The sequence below is a fragment of the Pteronotus mesoamericanus genome, unplaced genomic scaffold, assembly GCF_021234165.1.
Source record: "Pteronotus mesoamericanus isolate MK-2021 breed Mesoamerican mustached bat unplaced genomic scaffold, CSHL_Meso_final contig_50, whole genome shotgun sequence".
NCBI lineage: Eukaryota > Metazoa > Chordata > Mammalia > Chiroptera > Mormoopidae > Pteronotus > Pteronotus mesoamericanus.
In genome coordinates this window covers 15,596,488-15,613,031 of record NW_026555186.1, presented here as the reverse complement: position 1 = coordinate 15,613,031, position 16,544 = coordinate 15,596,488, and the positions used below count along the sequence as shown (strand labels likewise).

General features: G+C 53.0%; 1 protein-coding gene across 1 annotated transcript in view; it reads right to left on the bottom strand.

Annotated features, from left to right (window-relative positions):
* The window catches only part of LPCAT1 (lysophosphatidylcholine acyltransferase 1), a 43,169-nt gene extending 29,409 nt beyond the window's left edge, over positions 1 to 13,760 (bottom strand). The window contains exon 1 of the mRNA XM_054578349.1: positions 13,615 to 13,760. Within this exon, the coding sequence (XP_054434324.1) occupies positions 13,615 to 13,749 (135 nt within the window). The 5' untranslated portion in view covers positions 13,750 to 13,760. The remainder of the gene's footprint in view (positions 1 to 13,614) is intronic.
* Positions 13,761 to 16,544: the final 2,784 nt, after the last annotated feature.

Below are 16,544 nucleotides of genomic sequence, written 5' to 3'. Positions count from 1 at the left end.
ACAGGGCACAGGGGGTTCGGCCGGGTCCCCATGGCTCTGTCCTCACCTTGCCCAAGCACACAGCCTGTGTGATCTCGACCAGGCTCAGCCTTGACTCCAGGAGGCAGAAACCATCTCCCGGAGGGGCAGGACTTGAAAGGTGGCTCCTTCCAGAATCTTCCGCGGGCTATGGGTACTTGTTCTGAAAGTAGGCTGCCCCAGGGTTGTGCCCTCCTGTCCTCCTGCACCTTCTGGCCCAGCTTACAGGCTCTATCACCTGTGGCCATCCCAGACCCGGCCACCGGCCCCCCTGCATCCTCACCGGTTCCCCCTGCCCTGATGCAAACTGGCCAAGGGCCTTGGCCTGTTCAGGCTGACTGGGTGAGAGAGCAGCCACAACGCCGCGCGGATGTACACTGCCCAGGTAGGGCTGAGAAAAGAGAGAATCATGGCAAAGGTATCCCTAGAAAATCCTGACTGGACTGAAAACACACAGAACAAAAACGTCTGACAAAAACAGAGCCATTGTGCTGTTTCCAGGCAGCTTCAGCTGAATACCTGGCGTACACTGTAATTAGTGACCAGGCTGGACTTGGCGATTCCTCCCCTTAGGCAGCTGTGCTGCCTTCCTTGGCTGGCCCAGAGGGTGGGCCCACAGCTTGACCAAGTCCTAGTATTTGTTCTCCATCAGAAGGAGGCAGGGAGGCGAAGGGATGCCCCAGGGAGAGAGATCAGGTGTCCAGTGCCTGCACTCGCCATAAGCTCTGTGCTGGAGACTGACAGACACCTCAGCCCGGGGATGGTCCTCCAGGACCTGCTCCCACCAAAGCCCCTCTCACAGGGGCCATTCTACCCAAGGAGGCAGGGTGGCACCTGCACAGACCGTCGCCGGGTGTGGACTGGTGTGGTGAAGAGGGAGAGGCCCTTGTTCCCTGGTGACGAGTGGCTGGTACTCCAGGCACTGAGGGCCCATCCCAAAGGAGGCAGAAGCAGCAGGAGACTGGGGAAGGACAAGGAGAAGGCCAGTGGCGCACGGATCTGCATCCCTCTCGAGATGTCAGCGACAGTTGCAGCCTCCTGTTATGAACAGGAGTCCCAGCCACCCTCCCAAGTGCCGGGCAGTCACCCTTCTCATGAGCTAAATGAGAGTTTGTAACACAATCCTACGGGGAACTACACTTAGAGAGTCCCTGGCTGAGTTACTTAACTACTGAAAACTGGCTATAGTAAACTATCCCATTAAAAAGAGGTATAACATGAATAACATGAATAATACATACATGTCCACATCATATCTGTGTTATTCAGTGGCCGATTTAAACTAGATCTGAAGGTGAAACACTCATCCCAATGTGCGTACTTGACTCCAATCCACCCATTTTATCTGGGGCCCCCAGCAGAGAAACACCCAAGTGCTGGAAGAAGTTTGCAGGCTGCCCATGCCTCTAAGCACCAACAGGACTCAAGGCTTCTCGGCTCTGCTGATTCCAGGTTGGGGTAGAAAAGTGTAGAAAATGAACCTGGAACACTGTAGTGCAGCCACGATCAGGAAAGCTGGCAAAGACCCCCAGACATGGGAGCCCACACAGCAGGTGCAGCCTTTTGAGTATTGCTCATAATCCATGCTACGATTGGCACTTCATGTATGCTTACCACCTGGCAATGATCACAGGCATATGTGCACACGTACACACACACACGCACACACACACATGCACACGTACACACACACACACACCTGCACACCAAGGAAACTGGCCTCAGAAGGAATCAGCCCTGGCCATACCTGGACCTCACATGTCCAGCCACCAGGGCTGGGAAAACTAAATTCTGTCATTTAAGCTGCCATCTGCGGTACCTTGTTAGGACAGCCCAAGCTAATACATTTGGAGTATGACTGAGATTTCCCATGACAAGAAGTATGAAAGTGACAACTCTCATCACTCATTCTCCGGAGTTCACCTGACCCACCAGTCCGGATCTCTGAGGCACCTGTGGCTACAATGCCTGGCTCAGATTCGCCCAGCAGCGGCTCCCAGGCCACTGAAGCCACTGGCATTGTCTACGTGCATGTTGGTCCAAGTGCCTTGTGTTTCACAATCAACATGGAACCACTGGTAACACTGGTTAAGAGACAAGTATCTCTAGAGCATGTGGGTCTCTTTGGTGTCTACCCTCACTGTCCCTGTGTGAGGCTGGGTCACTGCAGCAAACCATGCCCTGGCAAGGAAAGGACAGGCCAGCTAAGGCACTGTAATGCTCTGTGCCCTCCAAGCATGCACACTGGGGTGACATGATGCTGAAAATTCTTGCAACACCTACAGCCAGGAGAGCACAAGGGGAGGAGGTGTGACTGCTCCAAGGGGAGAGGGAGCCGGCAGCTCCAAGAACACAGAGGACATGCCGACGCACAGCACCAGCAGCCCCCATCACTAGTCAGCCTGATGGCGGGCAGCTTACAGGGAAAATGCCCCTGAAGGCGTGCTCCCGTGCCGGTGTGCTACATGGTGGAGAGAGTAATTAATCACCGTTCCAAAGGACTGTGACAACACCCTCACGACACACTAAAGAGATTCATTCTCCGTAAGAGTAAAGGACACTGAAGCACCTCCATGCATAACAGTACCTGCTGGCCACAGAGAAACATGCATTGCAGCCACATCCCCCATCTTATCTCTTTCCTCAAAGTTTCTGAAAATCACGTTAACAGAAACAGGGAGACTGCACTCACACACGATGAGGGCTCCATCTGCCCTCGGTCACCCCGACTGTTCTTGGAGGTCAGTGGGTGAGAAGGGTAAACAAATGTGGACCATCCGAGGTGTCAGCTCCCAGAGGTTACGTGGACAAAGCTCTGCACCACTGCCCATGAGGAGGCTAAATGCAGCTTCCTGCCGGTTCTGAGGACAACCACTGCTCAGGGTGGGTCTCCCACTGAACACTGTGAGGATGACATTGCAGCCTGGGTGCTGCGGGTGAGAACTCAGGTAGGGCCTACGTGTGGGCACCTGCCAGGTGGCAGCTCAGGCCCAGCTCCCCAGGAGCTGCTCCCAAGGACAGGTGAGTGGAAGACTACCTGGGTGACAGTCAGACACAGTACCCAGCCAGAGGGAGGAGCTATGAGATACAGGGGCAATGAGGACAGATCCTGAGGTAGCAATTCGTTTCTTATGTCTTAGTAAGAAACAAAACAAGACTCATATCTATGCAACTTAGATTAACTTACATTTGAATGAAGCATTTTTCAAAGATGGTAAGCCAAGTTGAGCACACTGGAGGTGGACCGATCACTAATAGGTATGGGACCTGGCGGGCAGGCGGAACCTGGATTAACGGGGATGCTACAGCAAACTCCAGCATGAGACCCTGGGGCACAGAGGTGCTGGGATTGACCTGATGTGCCACCAGAGGGCAAGTGCCAGAAGCCAGGGGGTCCCCTCCTGCTCTGAGCCCATAGGGTCCCCAAATGCAGGCAGGGACTGAAGGAAACTACTCACCAGCTCAAGGGACACCTCTCAGAACAAAGATCCTGTAAGGCTACAGGGAAGCAGTGCCAGGAAGGATACAACAGGCGAATCAACTGCCCTAACTAGTGAACCTCGCCCAAATGGCAGCGTGTGCACCAAGGGCAGGGCATGGCTGAGTGAGAGGCAGACAGGTAGGAGTGGCTGCCGGGGGAGGCAGGGACAATCCTGCCAGGGAATGCATGTCTCAGAGACAAGATATAGTGGATGGGCTTGAACAGGTGGGGAAACTGAGGCCCAGTGAGGGAGGTAGGCAGCTTCCCAGGGTCTGCCAGCTGGTCAGAGCAAAAGCCAAGGTTCAAGGAACAGACAAGAAAAGAAGAGGGTATCCCAAGGGGAAGCCCTTCTAGGCCCAGGACCCAGTCCCTCCTCTATGTACCTTAGACCCTTGGACACTGGCCTGACACAGGGACGATGCCTCTGATGTTGACATCCCAGCCTGGTCTGCTGCCCAGGGCCCCATAAATGTATTGCCAACACATGAATGGCAACCCACAGCCATGCGCAACCACCACCCAAACTGAGCCCCTCCGGCCTGTTCATACCCAGCGTTTACTGCTTAGGGGACGACTCTTGCCATTCAGGTCTGGCTTGGTCAGTTGACACACACTTTGGAGTCATATTGGCCATTTTTCTTACCAATTCCTACTGGCTCCACCTCCAAGACAAATCCAGAATCTAAGACACACCCCCATCCTCTCCTCCTAGGTGCAACATGGCAGCTCCCACCCTGGCCCTCCGCACACTGCCAGACCCCATCCCTTGGTGCTCAGAGTTCTGCGTGGCTGCCGAGTCCCCCTCCTACCCCAGGTGCCCCTGCCCAACCTCTGCTGGAAACACTGGCCTCTCTCTGTTCCCTTACCACACCAGGCACCCCAGCACTTCTGCAGGGTGGGCCCTTCCTCAAATCACTGGAGCGCTGGCTCCAGACCCTCGCTCACACGCCCACCCTCTGGCCATACAGGAGGGCCCAGGCTGGACCCCTAGAGAGATGAGGAGGAATTGAGCCAGGCCAGTGCACTAACACTTCGCCAAAACTGGGAGGGGCACTGCCGAGACAGGAGCCATGAACGAGGGCAGATCCGCTGGAGTCTGGGTGTGGGAGGACAAGGGCTTATCTTTGGCATGAAGCCAAGGATCAGGGTTCAAAAGGTGTTGGAGCAGCGGTTCCTGGGGCTGGGTCTTGTGCACTCCTCAAACACACCCAGGGAGGCCGGCCTTGGTCACCTCTAAGCTCATGCCATGAGGAACAGATTGGAGATGCGATACGTACATTCCACAGAAAGATCTCCAGGGCAAGGTGAGATAAACAAAAAAAAAAACAACCCTTGCCCAGAGAATTAATCTTGTTTTTTACTGTTACTTGTTAAAAAAAAAAAAAAGCTATTTTTGAGAATCCTGATTTAGCGTAGACAGAATAGCCTAAAATTGGGAAGCCAACATCTGATGCTGTGAGCAGTTTGTGGCCCCCGCACCTCAGCCTGTCCAGGCAGGAAGCGACGTGTGAAGAGCCACGCAGAAATGTTAAGTCTACTGGTGCCACTTTCTCCTGGTGCACTGAGAGAAATCTAATTTTATTTTTCTTTTTAAAGAAAAAACAACTTAGAAAAAGCACAGTAATCCTCACAGGAGTCTCATCAGCTGGCACAGTCAAGCACTTTCCTTAGAAAACTCCACCAGCCACAGAAGCTTGGAGCTGAGCCTGGAAAGAGCATCAGAGGTTCAGCCCTAGGCCGACGTGGCACAGATGCAAACACGGCAACTCGCTCAAGAGAAGTCTTCCTCTCTGCTTGTCCTCAGTCACCACAACACCTCTGTTAGACATAGGATACCGTTGGCCCTAACCCTATGCTGCATTCAGTAGGGAATAAACAGTAATCTTCACATCGACTCTAATGGTGCTTCAAAGCCAAAGTGAAACAAAGAGCCGATGTTCTAAGTAGTCATGGTCAGTTTTACCCTGCCACACACACCACTGCCCTTATGAAAAAGCTTCCTCTTTATAAAAAGACAACCCAAAGGCGACTAGAGAGCCGACGTGTCAACGTGGGGGGTGGTGGCTGCTGGGGGACCGGGAAGTGCAGGTCATGTCCGAGAGGCAGCTTCAGTGGGGACATGTTGTGTGTGTTGGGTACCTGGGCTTCTTCTGTGACTTGCCCAAATTTACATGGACTCATTTGCCTTTTTCCTACTAGCATGTGAATGTTGACTGTCTTCCTAGCCCTATGTGTCAACTGCATCCCACTCTGAAGCTCCCTGTACACCTGTGTGACTTAGGATAACCTGTGCTTCCCCTCGGGAAAACTCCTTCCAGAGCCCAAGCTTACTGCTATATATATATGCTATTTCTTCTTAGCTATCCCACTCACATCTAAAATTAAATGTAGCTTTCTACAACAGCTATTTCTGTCCTTCACACCCTCAGCCAGCCCCAACATCCCCGCCATCCCCATCATTACCATTCAGGCGCTCTCGACTCAAATTTTAGCACTCATTGCCCAATCTGGAGGCTTCTGCAAAATCAGTGCATTTCAGTAATTCCTTCTGAGTTTACAAGTCTGTCGTGCAGTCCAGTGGCAAAGCAGTCTTCTTGGATGGCCAAACTGACCATTCTCAACTCACTGAGGTTGATGGTAGGTCCTGTGGGCAGCAATAAATGTCCACACAGTTCTTCAAGGGTCAGCACCTCTGGGTCTGAGGAACCCTTAAGGTGGCACCCTAAACCCAGGAACCCCCCATGGATACCCACCACCAGCAGACAGTCCTTGCCTGCCTGCCCTTCAGCCAGCACACAAGGGTTCCATCCAGAAGAGGACAGAGCCTTCTTGTCAGCCAACCCTGCCTGGCTCAGGCCTATGTCTGGCTCTGTCATCAGCACGGATGGTTTCACAGGCCCAACGCGTACAGACCCCTAGCGCTGGGACCTGGGAGACAGCCTGAGCCAGTGGGGCCCACCATCCAGCTGGTAAATGAAGCATGAGATAGACCTCTCAGTCAGCAGTCAACACAGTGGGCAGTGCAGGGTGCCTCCAGGTGAAGAGAGCAGAGATCATGGGACTGGGGACCCCGAGGGCAGCCGGGCAGAGCACTCAATCCACACTGAAGAGCTTTTGAGCCCTAGGACATGCGTCGGCAGATGAGCACAAAAGCCTCCACATGAGGGTGAGGGAAGCAGGATTCCAGGGACATCGGCAGCCACCTGCCACATGGACTCAGGTCTCCAGGGAAAACTACAACCCAGACACCAACCACAGTGCTCACTGGCTAGAGGCTGGGCCACAAGACAGAGGAGGGTGGGGAGAACACCACGAATGAGCAGGCAATAGGTGTGTGGGTAAGGTGGGCACACCTGGGGTACGGAAGGTAAGGCGAGTATCTTTTCTCCAGGAGAGTTGAGAAAGGTCTCTATAATGACAGGTGGGTTTCAAGCAAAGACTGAGGAAGCTCAGGGGGAGCATGGGAGGGACCCCGCCAGCGGAAGGCCAGTGCTAAGGCTCGGGCTAGGGGGCCAGGCAGGCGGGGTGGTCCGGGGTAAAGGGAACAGGCAGGACGGCCATGTGGGACACTGATGCCCCACCCCCGCTTGAGGACAATGGCATCCTGGGTGTCCCCTCCTCCTCTGGATGATCTTCCTTTCTTCTCACTTCTCCTCCTACTCCTCAGTTTCTATAAAATCTCATCTCCCAGGGAGAGCCGGGGAGAGTAAAAGGGCTAAGAAATAAACCTGGACTCCAGGGCAAGAGTGGGCATTCAGTGCCTGGCCCACACTGGGCCCTCAGCCCGCCGGCATTCCGGGCTGTCTCGGGCACCAAGGTCACTTCCAAGCAGCTCAGGCTCCTGGGCAGGCCATAGAGCAGCTGGCCCCACTGGGTGTCAAATGCTGGTCCTTGACCTCTGGATCTTGGGGACCCTGTGTGAGACACAGCAGGGGGAGGCTCAGCTCTAGCTCTCTGTTGCCACCTTAGGGGTTTGAAATATTAAAATTGTGAAATTTTTTTTTAAAGTTTGTATGTAGCAAATAATTTTTTACGGAAAATCACCCCTCTGGCTCTCAGATGGAAATGTGACTTTTAAGAGGAAAACAGCTGTGGTCCTGTGGGCACCTGCAGCACACACTAACACAGGGCCAGGCCAGTGGCTCCGTCCAGGACAGTCCGTGGACTGTCACCAAGAGCAACAGAGCCCAGGAAGTGGGCCTGAAGGAAGACAGGAAGCCAACTGCCACATGGCCATGCAAGAACAGCATTTCAGCATTTCAGTACTTAAAACACTTAAGCTCACAAGGCTACAACATGGATACAAGGAACAAGTCATTAGCTTTTTAAAAAAAATGTATTGGGGTAACATTGGTTAATAAAATTATGTAGGGTTCAAGTGTACAGTTCTATATCATTTGTATATTGTATTGTGTGTTCACCACCAAAGTCAAGTCTCCTTCCATCACCATTTATCCCTTTACCCTCTTCTACTTCCCCCACCCTCTTTTCCTCTAGTAAAAAGCATACTGTTGTGACTATGAAATTTTTTGTTTGTTTTTGCTTAATCCCTTCATCTTTTTCACACAGTTCTGCAGCTCCCCTCCCCTGTGACAGCAGTATGTTCTCTGTACCCATGAGTGGATAAAAAGCTCTGCTACATTTACACAATGGAATTCTACTCAGCCATTAAAAAAAAGGGAAATCTTACCTTTTGTGACAGCATGGATGGACTAGGAGAGTATTATGCTAAGTGAAATAAACCAGTCAGATAAAAACAAATACCATATGATTTCACTCATATGTGGACTCTAATGAACAAAATAAACTAACAAAGTAGAAATAAGGCAAAACGTGGGCCTGGGAGCTGCACAGTGACTTGGGCTCTAGAAGGACAAACACTATGATCACATTTAAACATGTTATTTCCAAACACATGCTTTCCTCTGGGCTCATTTTCAAAATACTGCACTTCACAGCTAGACTATGGGTTTATGGAACACTAGAAATGTTAGAAACACAGTTCATGCAAGATCAGGTCGCCATAACCCACCCCCACAAACCCACGGGAACTCCAGGGGCTCGGCGGAGGCTTCTGCCTGCTCTGGGAATGGTGGCACCTTGCCCTGCTGTGTCGGTTGACAGTCCCAGGGAGAGGAAGACGGGGACAGGGCTGTCAGGAGGCTCTGGGCCTTTAGGGCAGGAGGGCAGGCTAGGGATGGGGCTTTGTGAACATGCACTGGTGTGAAGCCTTGCTCGGACTCGCCTGAGAAAGCCCAGGGCACCTCCTCAGATGGTCTCCACCAGCGGAGACAGGCCCCCCTGGAGCCCTGATGCCTGTGGCCTGGCAGGGTGGGCAGGGTGCCCAGCTCCTGCAGCGTGGCTTTTGAGTGACTACTGTATCAGGGACAAAATTTTGATGTTTTAAAATGAGAAATAATGCTGACTGTGCTTTACTCAGTACTAAAAAATTAAAGAGGTTGTAAAACAGAACTGTGTGGATATACTTCTGTGTATGTAATGTATGTGAGTGTATACAAGTATACTGTGTCTATGTGTGTGTGTCTGTATATACTTACATGTATGTGTGTTATATACACATATGTGCATGTGTGTGAATGTATATGTATATATTCCTGTATATATGTATGTATGTATATAATGTATGTGTAGATAAGCAGAGCAAGGCAAAAGTAGGTTTACAGTTGTTCATGTAGAAAATAATAACACAAGAGTAAACTCTGTTTCATGTACTTACAACTATAAACCTATTTTTGCCCTACCCTATACTTCTATATTTCTGAATATAGAAGTATTGAAATATACTTCTATATTTCAAATACATGTGCATATTTCTCTGTGTATATATGTATGTACTACGTGTATGTATATACTTCTGTGTTATTATATAATGTGTGCGTATACTTCTGTGTATGTGCGTGTACATAATGTGTGAGTGTATGTATATACACATATATAAAACACACACACACTGAAAATCCACACATCAGGGCAGAAGAGCATAGAAACTGAAAAGACAAGTCTTTTTTAACCTTGAATCTCCCCCTCCTCAGCAGAGCCGCGCTCTAGTTTCACAGGTGTGCCCTTCCATAAATCAGAATCGGTGCGTTAGAAGAGAAAGCCTGTTCTCGGTGAGGCCGGGCCAGATGCCTGCACTGAGGCAGCCCTCACTGCCCCGACTCAGGGACAGCACCGCCCTTGGGCCTGCCTCCTCCTCATCTGGGACATGGGAATGTAGCACCTGACCCTCCCCTCACCCCCCTCCCAAGGCTACACTGAGTGACAAGCTCAAGGACACTAGGTATTTCCCTGGATCCCACTGGGCTACAAATGTGCCAACAGAGGCATCGCCATCAGACTCCCAGGTGGTCAAAGACCTGGGGCCTGGGGTCTACTAGGAGCCTTAGCCTCCAGGGTATCCAGGGAGGGCGAAGCCTTCTCTGTTCTCCCATAGCACACATGCTGTCCTGGAACTCCTCTACCCCACGTTTCCCTGGGGTTTTTATTCAAGAACACCAGCTTCGGGCCGGGTCACTTCCCATTTATCTTTTATCCCTCCACACCCCTGGCAGAGAGCTGGGGTTGTAGGAGGTGCTGGATGAAGAGTGGCTCCTCATTACAGAGCCTCAGGCACAGAGTAACCAGATCCTAGGGGCTGCGGGGTGGGTGTGGTGGGCAGGGCTGGCAGGGCCCCGGAGTCTGGCAAGTCCAAGGAGCAGGAGGGAAATGCCAGGCCTGGTCTGTGTGCATGGGGGTGGAGGGCACTGAAGCCAGGGGCAAGATGTCAAGACCATGAGTGGCTGGGAGTGTACAGCGTGTGGGAGTCCCTTGCTCCAGAATGGCCATACCTAACTCACGATCCAGGTGGAGACTGAGTGCCTGCTGCTTTAAAAAACAAAACAAAACAAAAACAACTCAGGCATTCTGACAAGGACTCATAGAAAAAGACTGCCTACTTTTGGGTCAATTCCATGCAGGGCCACCAACTGTAGGTCTGGTGGGAGGGAGTGTCCATGGACTCAACCCTCCTGGTAATCCTCCCTGGGGATTAGGCTGGGGGAGGGGTGCGCTCCTCAGCCTCCACCCTCCCAGGACTCAGTTCCAAAAGTGTACAGGAAGCCAGTCTGCTTTCCAGGAAGTAAGCAATCACCGACACTGGTACAGGGAGTTCAGAAATGGGGAAACTTCAGAGCTGGAAGTGGGATGCACTCACATCCACGGGCTCCAGCGGGAAGTACCCAAAAACCCGGGTGATATAAAATCACTTCATGATTTCAGAAGGAACAAATCACCATGTGACTATCCAGTATTATAATTGTTCATGGTTTTCACATCTTATTGTGTTGTTTTCTGTCCAAAGAGATGTTTAAGCTCTTTGCTAAATCTGCAGTTAAATGACAGATGGACTGGTCATTAATCCACAGACTCACAATGGCCCTTCCCCAGCAACAAACGCTAGCAGGCAAATGCAGGTCCCTTACTGGTTTATCTTAAGTAGAATTTAGGTAAGTTTCTGAGCACTCTTGGTGTCTCAGTCATTGCCAAATCCATTTATTTATTGATTTGGAAGGCAGCGTTTCTTTGCTTGGATAAACCAATTCACTCCGCAAACTTTACCCTAAAATTCAGTAGATAACGATATAAAGTTTGGCAGAAAGAGCACTGCTTAGTGAAAAGCAAAATGTGTCTTCAGAGTGGGACCCGGTATGTGGAGAGCAATGGGAAACTGCACACCCACAGCCACACACTGCTGATCTGAGCAGTAGCAATGACTTTGCTACAAATACACAATTATTCTGATAGCAGTCTCCCAAACATTGTGACAAGGTGTACACAAAGTATCTTGCCCTTGCCTGGAGACTAAAACATCCTACCCACCTGTTCTTTTTCTGAACGTCTTCCAGATACTGCCTGACAACATCTCAAACTTGCCTAAGAGCCCATAGACACTGCTCCAAACCTCCACTTTACAACTCTACAACCCCTGGCAGAGGGGAACTGGGGATTTCTTACTGTTCTGATATCCTCCCATTTCACTTGTTTATTTATTCAACAGCTAGCTGAGTCTCTGCAGTGGACCCCATCCACTTGAGCAGTGAGCACACAATTTGGGACAGGACAGCCAGGGGTAGGGGTAGGGGTGGGGGTAGGGGAGTGGGACGGGCTGCAAATGTGACAGGGATATGGAGGTGGGCCTCCAGGAACCTCCAGGGAGAAGGGAACTTTTTCCTGGTGGTGATAATTCACCCAAGTGGGAGAAACAGACGGGCAGGGAGAGAGTAGACAAGGGGAAGAGAGAGAGCCCTGTGGCAGCTGGAGGCAACTATGACAAGCCTGGGGGTGGGGAAGGGCCCAGGAGGGACCTTGGAAACCACCTGAAGGAGTCAGGGTTCGCTGGGTCCCCAGAGCACCTCAGAGGGTTCTAAGCAGTAGAGCAGAGGGAGAAAGAAGGCCCCCCTGAACCACAGGGGTGGTGGGGGGCGGAGTTGGTGGGTGGGGGCCCATTCAGGAGCATAAAGGAAGTGACTGCGCGTCCTAAGCCCCAGCATGCTGGGCATAGCACCTGGTAGGTGCTGACCGTGAGACTACAAGTGAACAAGGTAGGCAGGCAGTGGCTCCAACCATGCAGAGAGATGGAGGACAAGCACCAGGAGCCAGCTGGGGACAACCTTGCCCTTACCTGTCACCAGAAGGGACACCACCCTCTCCAGTCTCTTCTCTCTTTTCAATCTCTGCCCACAGTTTTCTCTGCCACCCATGCCAACCAACCCCACTAAGAAGGCACTTTGAGAAAAAGCAGGAGCCCCAGAAAATGACAGCTTAATAGTGACTTCAAGAACTTCCATTTTAACATCATATCAGGTGAATTACTTTACGTATTAAAAAATTCTCAATGTCCTGCCCAAAAGTTTGTCACTGGTAGAAATATACCGCTCACCAGCTGGACAACCACTTACATCCTAAATCTGCACTTGTTACTGTGTACAGTTTTGGAGTCGAAAGAAAGGCCGTTTTGTGAGCTACCTTACAGAAATGCAACCACCACACACATACAACCAGAGCATGGAGATCCAACACAGCCAGGGAGTCATTCCAGCAGGTCAGACATCACACGAAGAAAAGGAAAAGGCCCTGGCCTGGCAGCTCAGTTGCTTCAATCTCTGCTCAGGGAACATACAAAAATCAACCAGTGAATGTATAAATGGGTGGAATGACAAATCCATTTCTCTCTCTCTCTTTCTCTGTCTCTCTCCCTCTCTCTCTTCCCTTCTCTCTAAAATCAACCAATAAATTTTAAGAAAAAGAAAGAAAGAAAGGAGAGAAAGAGAGAGGAAGGAAGGAAGGAGCAAGGAAAGGAATGGAACAGGACAAGTGTGGAAGCCCCACTGCCTCCTGCAGCCACGCATCCCTCAGCCCGGACCAGATGATCCCAGAAATAAAACCAGATGGAAGCAAATGGCACACTGTTCCCTCCCAGGCTGGAACCGAAGTGGTATACAATTGATTTTGGTTACGGACTAACCCCCAAGGGAGCGCCCCTTGCACACTCCCCAGAAAACAACTTGCAAACAGAAGCGCAAATGTTCCTGCTGTTCATCTTCAGGGGGCCCCACACTGCCCGCATCCCACTGTCTCTAGCACTGGCTCAAGAATCAACTAGGTCCCCACATACGAAGCTCATCAAGTGACAAAAATCACATGTGTGTGTGGGGGGTCCACTCCAACACCCCACGGGGCCTGCACACCGCAGGAGTGGACAAGCAGCCCAGCGACCCGAGGTGCGTGGACAGAGCTGGGAGTGCAGGGATCTGGGGAAGGATGCGGGGCTGGATTCGGGGTGCAGGGGGCCGGGGAAGGGAGATGAGGAGCCAGGTTCAGGGCACGGACGGCGGGAAAATAGGTGAGGGGACCTAGGATGGAGTGAGGACGGCGGGGACTGGGGATGCAGAATGAGGGCCGCAGGGCAGTAGCGGTCGCGGGCCGCGGGCGCCGGAGGGGCAGCAGCCGGGCTGGGCCTCGCCGGAGGACCCCTCGCCGAACGCCTCCGGGCCGCGCATCCCCGCCCCTCAGCGCGGCCCAGGCACTGGACGCGCGGGGCAGCGGCGGGAACCCACCTGGGCCTTCCGCAGGGCGCTGAGGCGCAGCTCGTGCACGAAGGGGTTCCGCCCCGGGGGCGCCAGTCGCCGCGCGTCGACGGCCCCCGCGCTGGAGGCGGGGGCATCCCGGGGACCGCGTCGCCGCAGTCTCATGGCCGCGCCGCCCTCCGTCAGGGGAACCGGGGAGCCGGGCGCGCCAGGCGCGGAGCGGGACGCGGAGCTGAGCACGGAACGGAGCGCAGAGACGGGCACGGAAGGATGCACGGCGGCTGGAACGGGCTGGGTATACGGTCGCGCAGGCGCGGAGGGGCAGTGGCGTGACGTGGGCGGGGGCGCCGGTGAGGAGGGGCCGGAGGGGGGCCGGGGCGGAGCTTTATCTCACACCCCGCCTACCGCGGGCCGGGAGAGTCGGCCCCCGACCGGCCCGTCTCTCTGCAACCCCGGTTAGCTTTTGCGGGGCCCGGAATCAGCAGCGGGTTCTGAGGAGCTCCCAGGTTTTGGATGGAGCGCCTCTCGTCTGGCCGGACCACAGAGACCCACCGGCCGGCCCGGTTCTGGGAGGAGAGGAGGTCCGGTTCCCAGTTCGGTGAGGCTCGCTACGTCGCCCCCTTCCGCCGCTCAGCGCGAGGCCGGGGGCGCGGTCCGAGGTTCCAGCACTGACCCACCTGGGGACAGGGTCAGGGGCTGACCTGTGTCCCGCACGTGAGCTCCCCCGCCCCCACTCTCGGTCTGGGTGCGAGGCTGCCCCACCAGCCCAAACCTTGAGAACCAGGAGGAGCAGAGCCTGGCTAGGCCGCACGTGTGAGAGGCCACTGCATACCAGGTTCCATTAGGACCGCTCCCCAGAATCAGCTCCAGCCGCTTTTCTTTCCTCTACTTTGTCCTCACTCAGACAGTTACTGGAAGGCGGTTTTGGGGAAGGAGGCTGCATTCTTCTCTGTCTGTGCCAGCTCTGGCAGTTAGGGTAGGCCTCATCCCAGGCATGCGGGATCCACTCAACCCACGGGGCCCACCCCGATGGTGGGAACAGACAGAGAGTCCACAGAGGGGGGGACCAGTGCTTTGAATCAAATGATTCTTATTCTCTAATTACTCTAGTTCATGGAATTACTCTCCGGGTGAAGGGGTGTTTATTTGGGGATCCCTAAATTATGGCACAGTATTAACAAGGGCAAAATGAAATAACTCCACGTTCAAAATATGTAAATTTCAAAAATAAAAAATAAATATAAAAAATAAAAAAATTCACCTCAAACCTTTTGTAGTGAGAACAGCTAACTTTCTTGGTATGCCTCTCCTTGTGGCCCGACAGTCAGGAGACCCAGGAGCAGGCGTCAGTTGAGGGGTGAGGGAGGTTGACTGGGACTCGGTCCAGCAGCCCCTGTGTTCACACATGGGCCCCTGGCATCATGGGAAGGAGCCCCAGCTCTTCCTGCATTGTCCTAGGGCTGCAGGAGGGCCAGGCCTCGCTGGGGCTTCTGTTATCTGTAAGGCCTCCCAGCCTCATCCCTTCCTGGGCAGTGGGTCAGGAAGTGACTCAGCCCTCTGACAACCCAAATGAGACCCTTGCCTCTAACACAGTGAAGTATCACCATGCTGGACCCTTTCTGGGTTTTGATGGAGGGAGAGAATTGGGACCAAAGGAGAGGCCACTGGTTCCCTCTGGCATCCCACACAGTGAAGCTAACAAGAAAGGGAAGAACGGGGCTGGGTCCAACACCACTTTTGAGCCCTTACCCTTGACCTGGGCAAGTGAGCTGTCCCGGAGCCTCAGTTGGCACACCTGTGAAAAACAGCCAGTGGCAGTGTTGCCTTCCATTCTGTGCTGTGATGACATAAGGCCTTGGGGACAGTGGTGGACATTATTTGCTGGTGGACACCGGCAGACACTGTTTCCCTTGCCTCTGTAGCCATCAGCACTCTGCTGATCTCCAAGGATTGGGCTGTTGATTGCTCTGATCTCAGCTACAGGAGCCCAGCTGGGAAGGCTGGTGGGACAGTGTGAGAGGCTGTCAGAGTGAGGAGGAAGAGGGAGAGGAGAGATCAAAAGGGAGGGTGCCCCACTCATTCACACCGAAAGAGCCACGGTGGATCCCCGGAGGCCAACAAGGGCCAAAGGCCATCAGGAGAGCAGGGTGGAGACGTGGAGGGCTCAGAAGGGTGAGTACATGAGTTGCCCCACTCAGGAGGACTGGCCAGGATAGAACTTAAGTGCTGTCCAGTTGTAGTAGACAGTAGTGGAGATCACCCTGCCGTGAGCCACAGGGTGGACAGGGAGTGAGAATTCCAGGACTCTTTCTGGAAAGCTGCTGGATGGAGGAGGAAGGAGGGAACGGGGAGGAATGCCGATAGACATGCAGGGAGTGGGGAGCAGATCCAGGATGGTTGCTTTAGGGAGTGTTACTCCTTGGGCCTGTTCCTAGGTGAAGGCAAGCAGCAGGCCCCGAAGGCACAGTTGAAAACCCACGAACTACCCTACCTCAGTCCAGGGAAGAGGATCCAGGGTCTGGGGAAGGATTGGGTTGGGACCAAAGGTTGGGAACCCTCCCTGCTACAGTTGGAAAGGACAGGTGGCTAACCGGGTGGATTAACCACTTCGGACAAAGGTCCTTTGTGTGTAAAGAAGTCAATTATTTCTTGGAGGCAGAGAGTGACAGGTGGGGGCTGGCTTGGAGGGTGGTCACCTGGAACGATTCACTCTTAGGCTTCAATTTTAATACTGTGATGGAATGTTCTGGAAGTTCTGGAGGGTTCTGGAAGCTTGATTAGGAAAAGTTGGTCTTGGAGAAGCAGTTTCTTTCAGAAGAGGGTGATAGACTTCAGTTTATCTCTGGGACTTAGTTTCTCAGTTTTGGAAAAAGCACCAGATGGGCCCTTTAGCTACTAGGGCAAGGTCCCCATGGTTCTCCAGGAACCTCTGAAATGCGCACCCAGGGAGCACAGGAGCT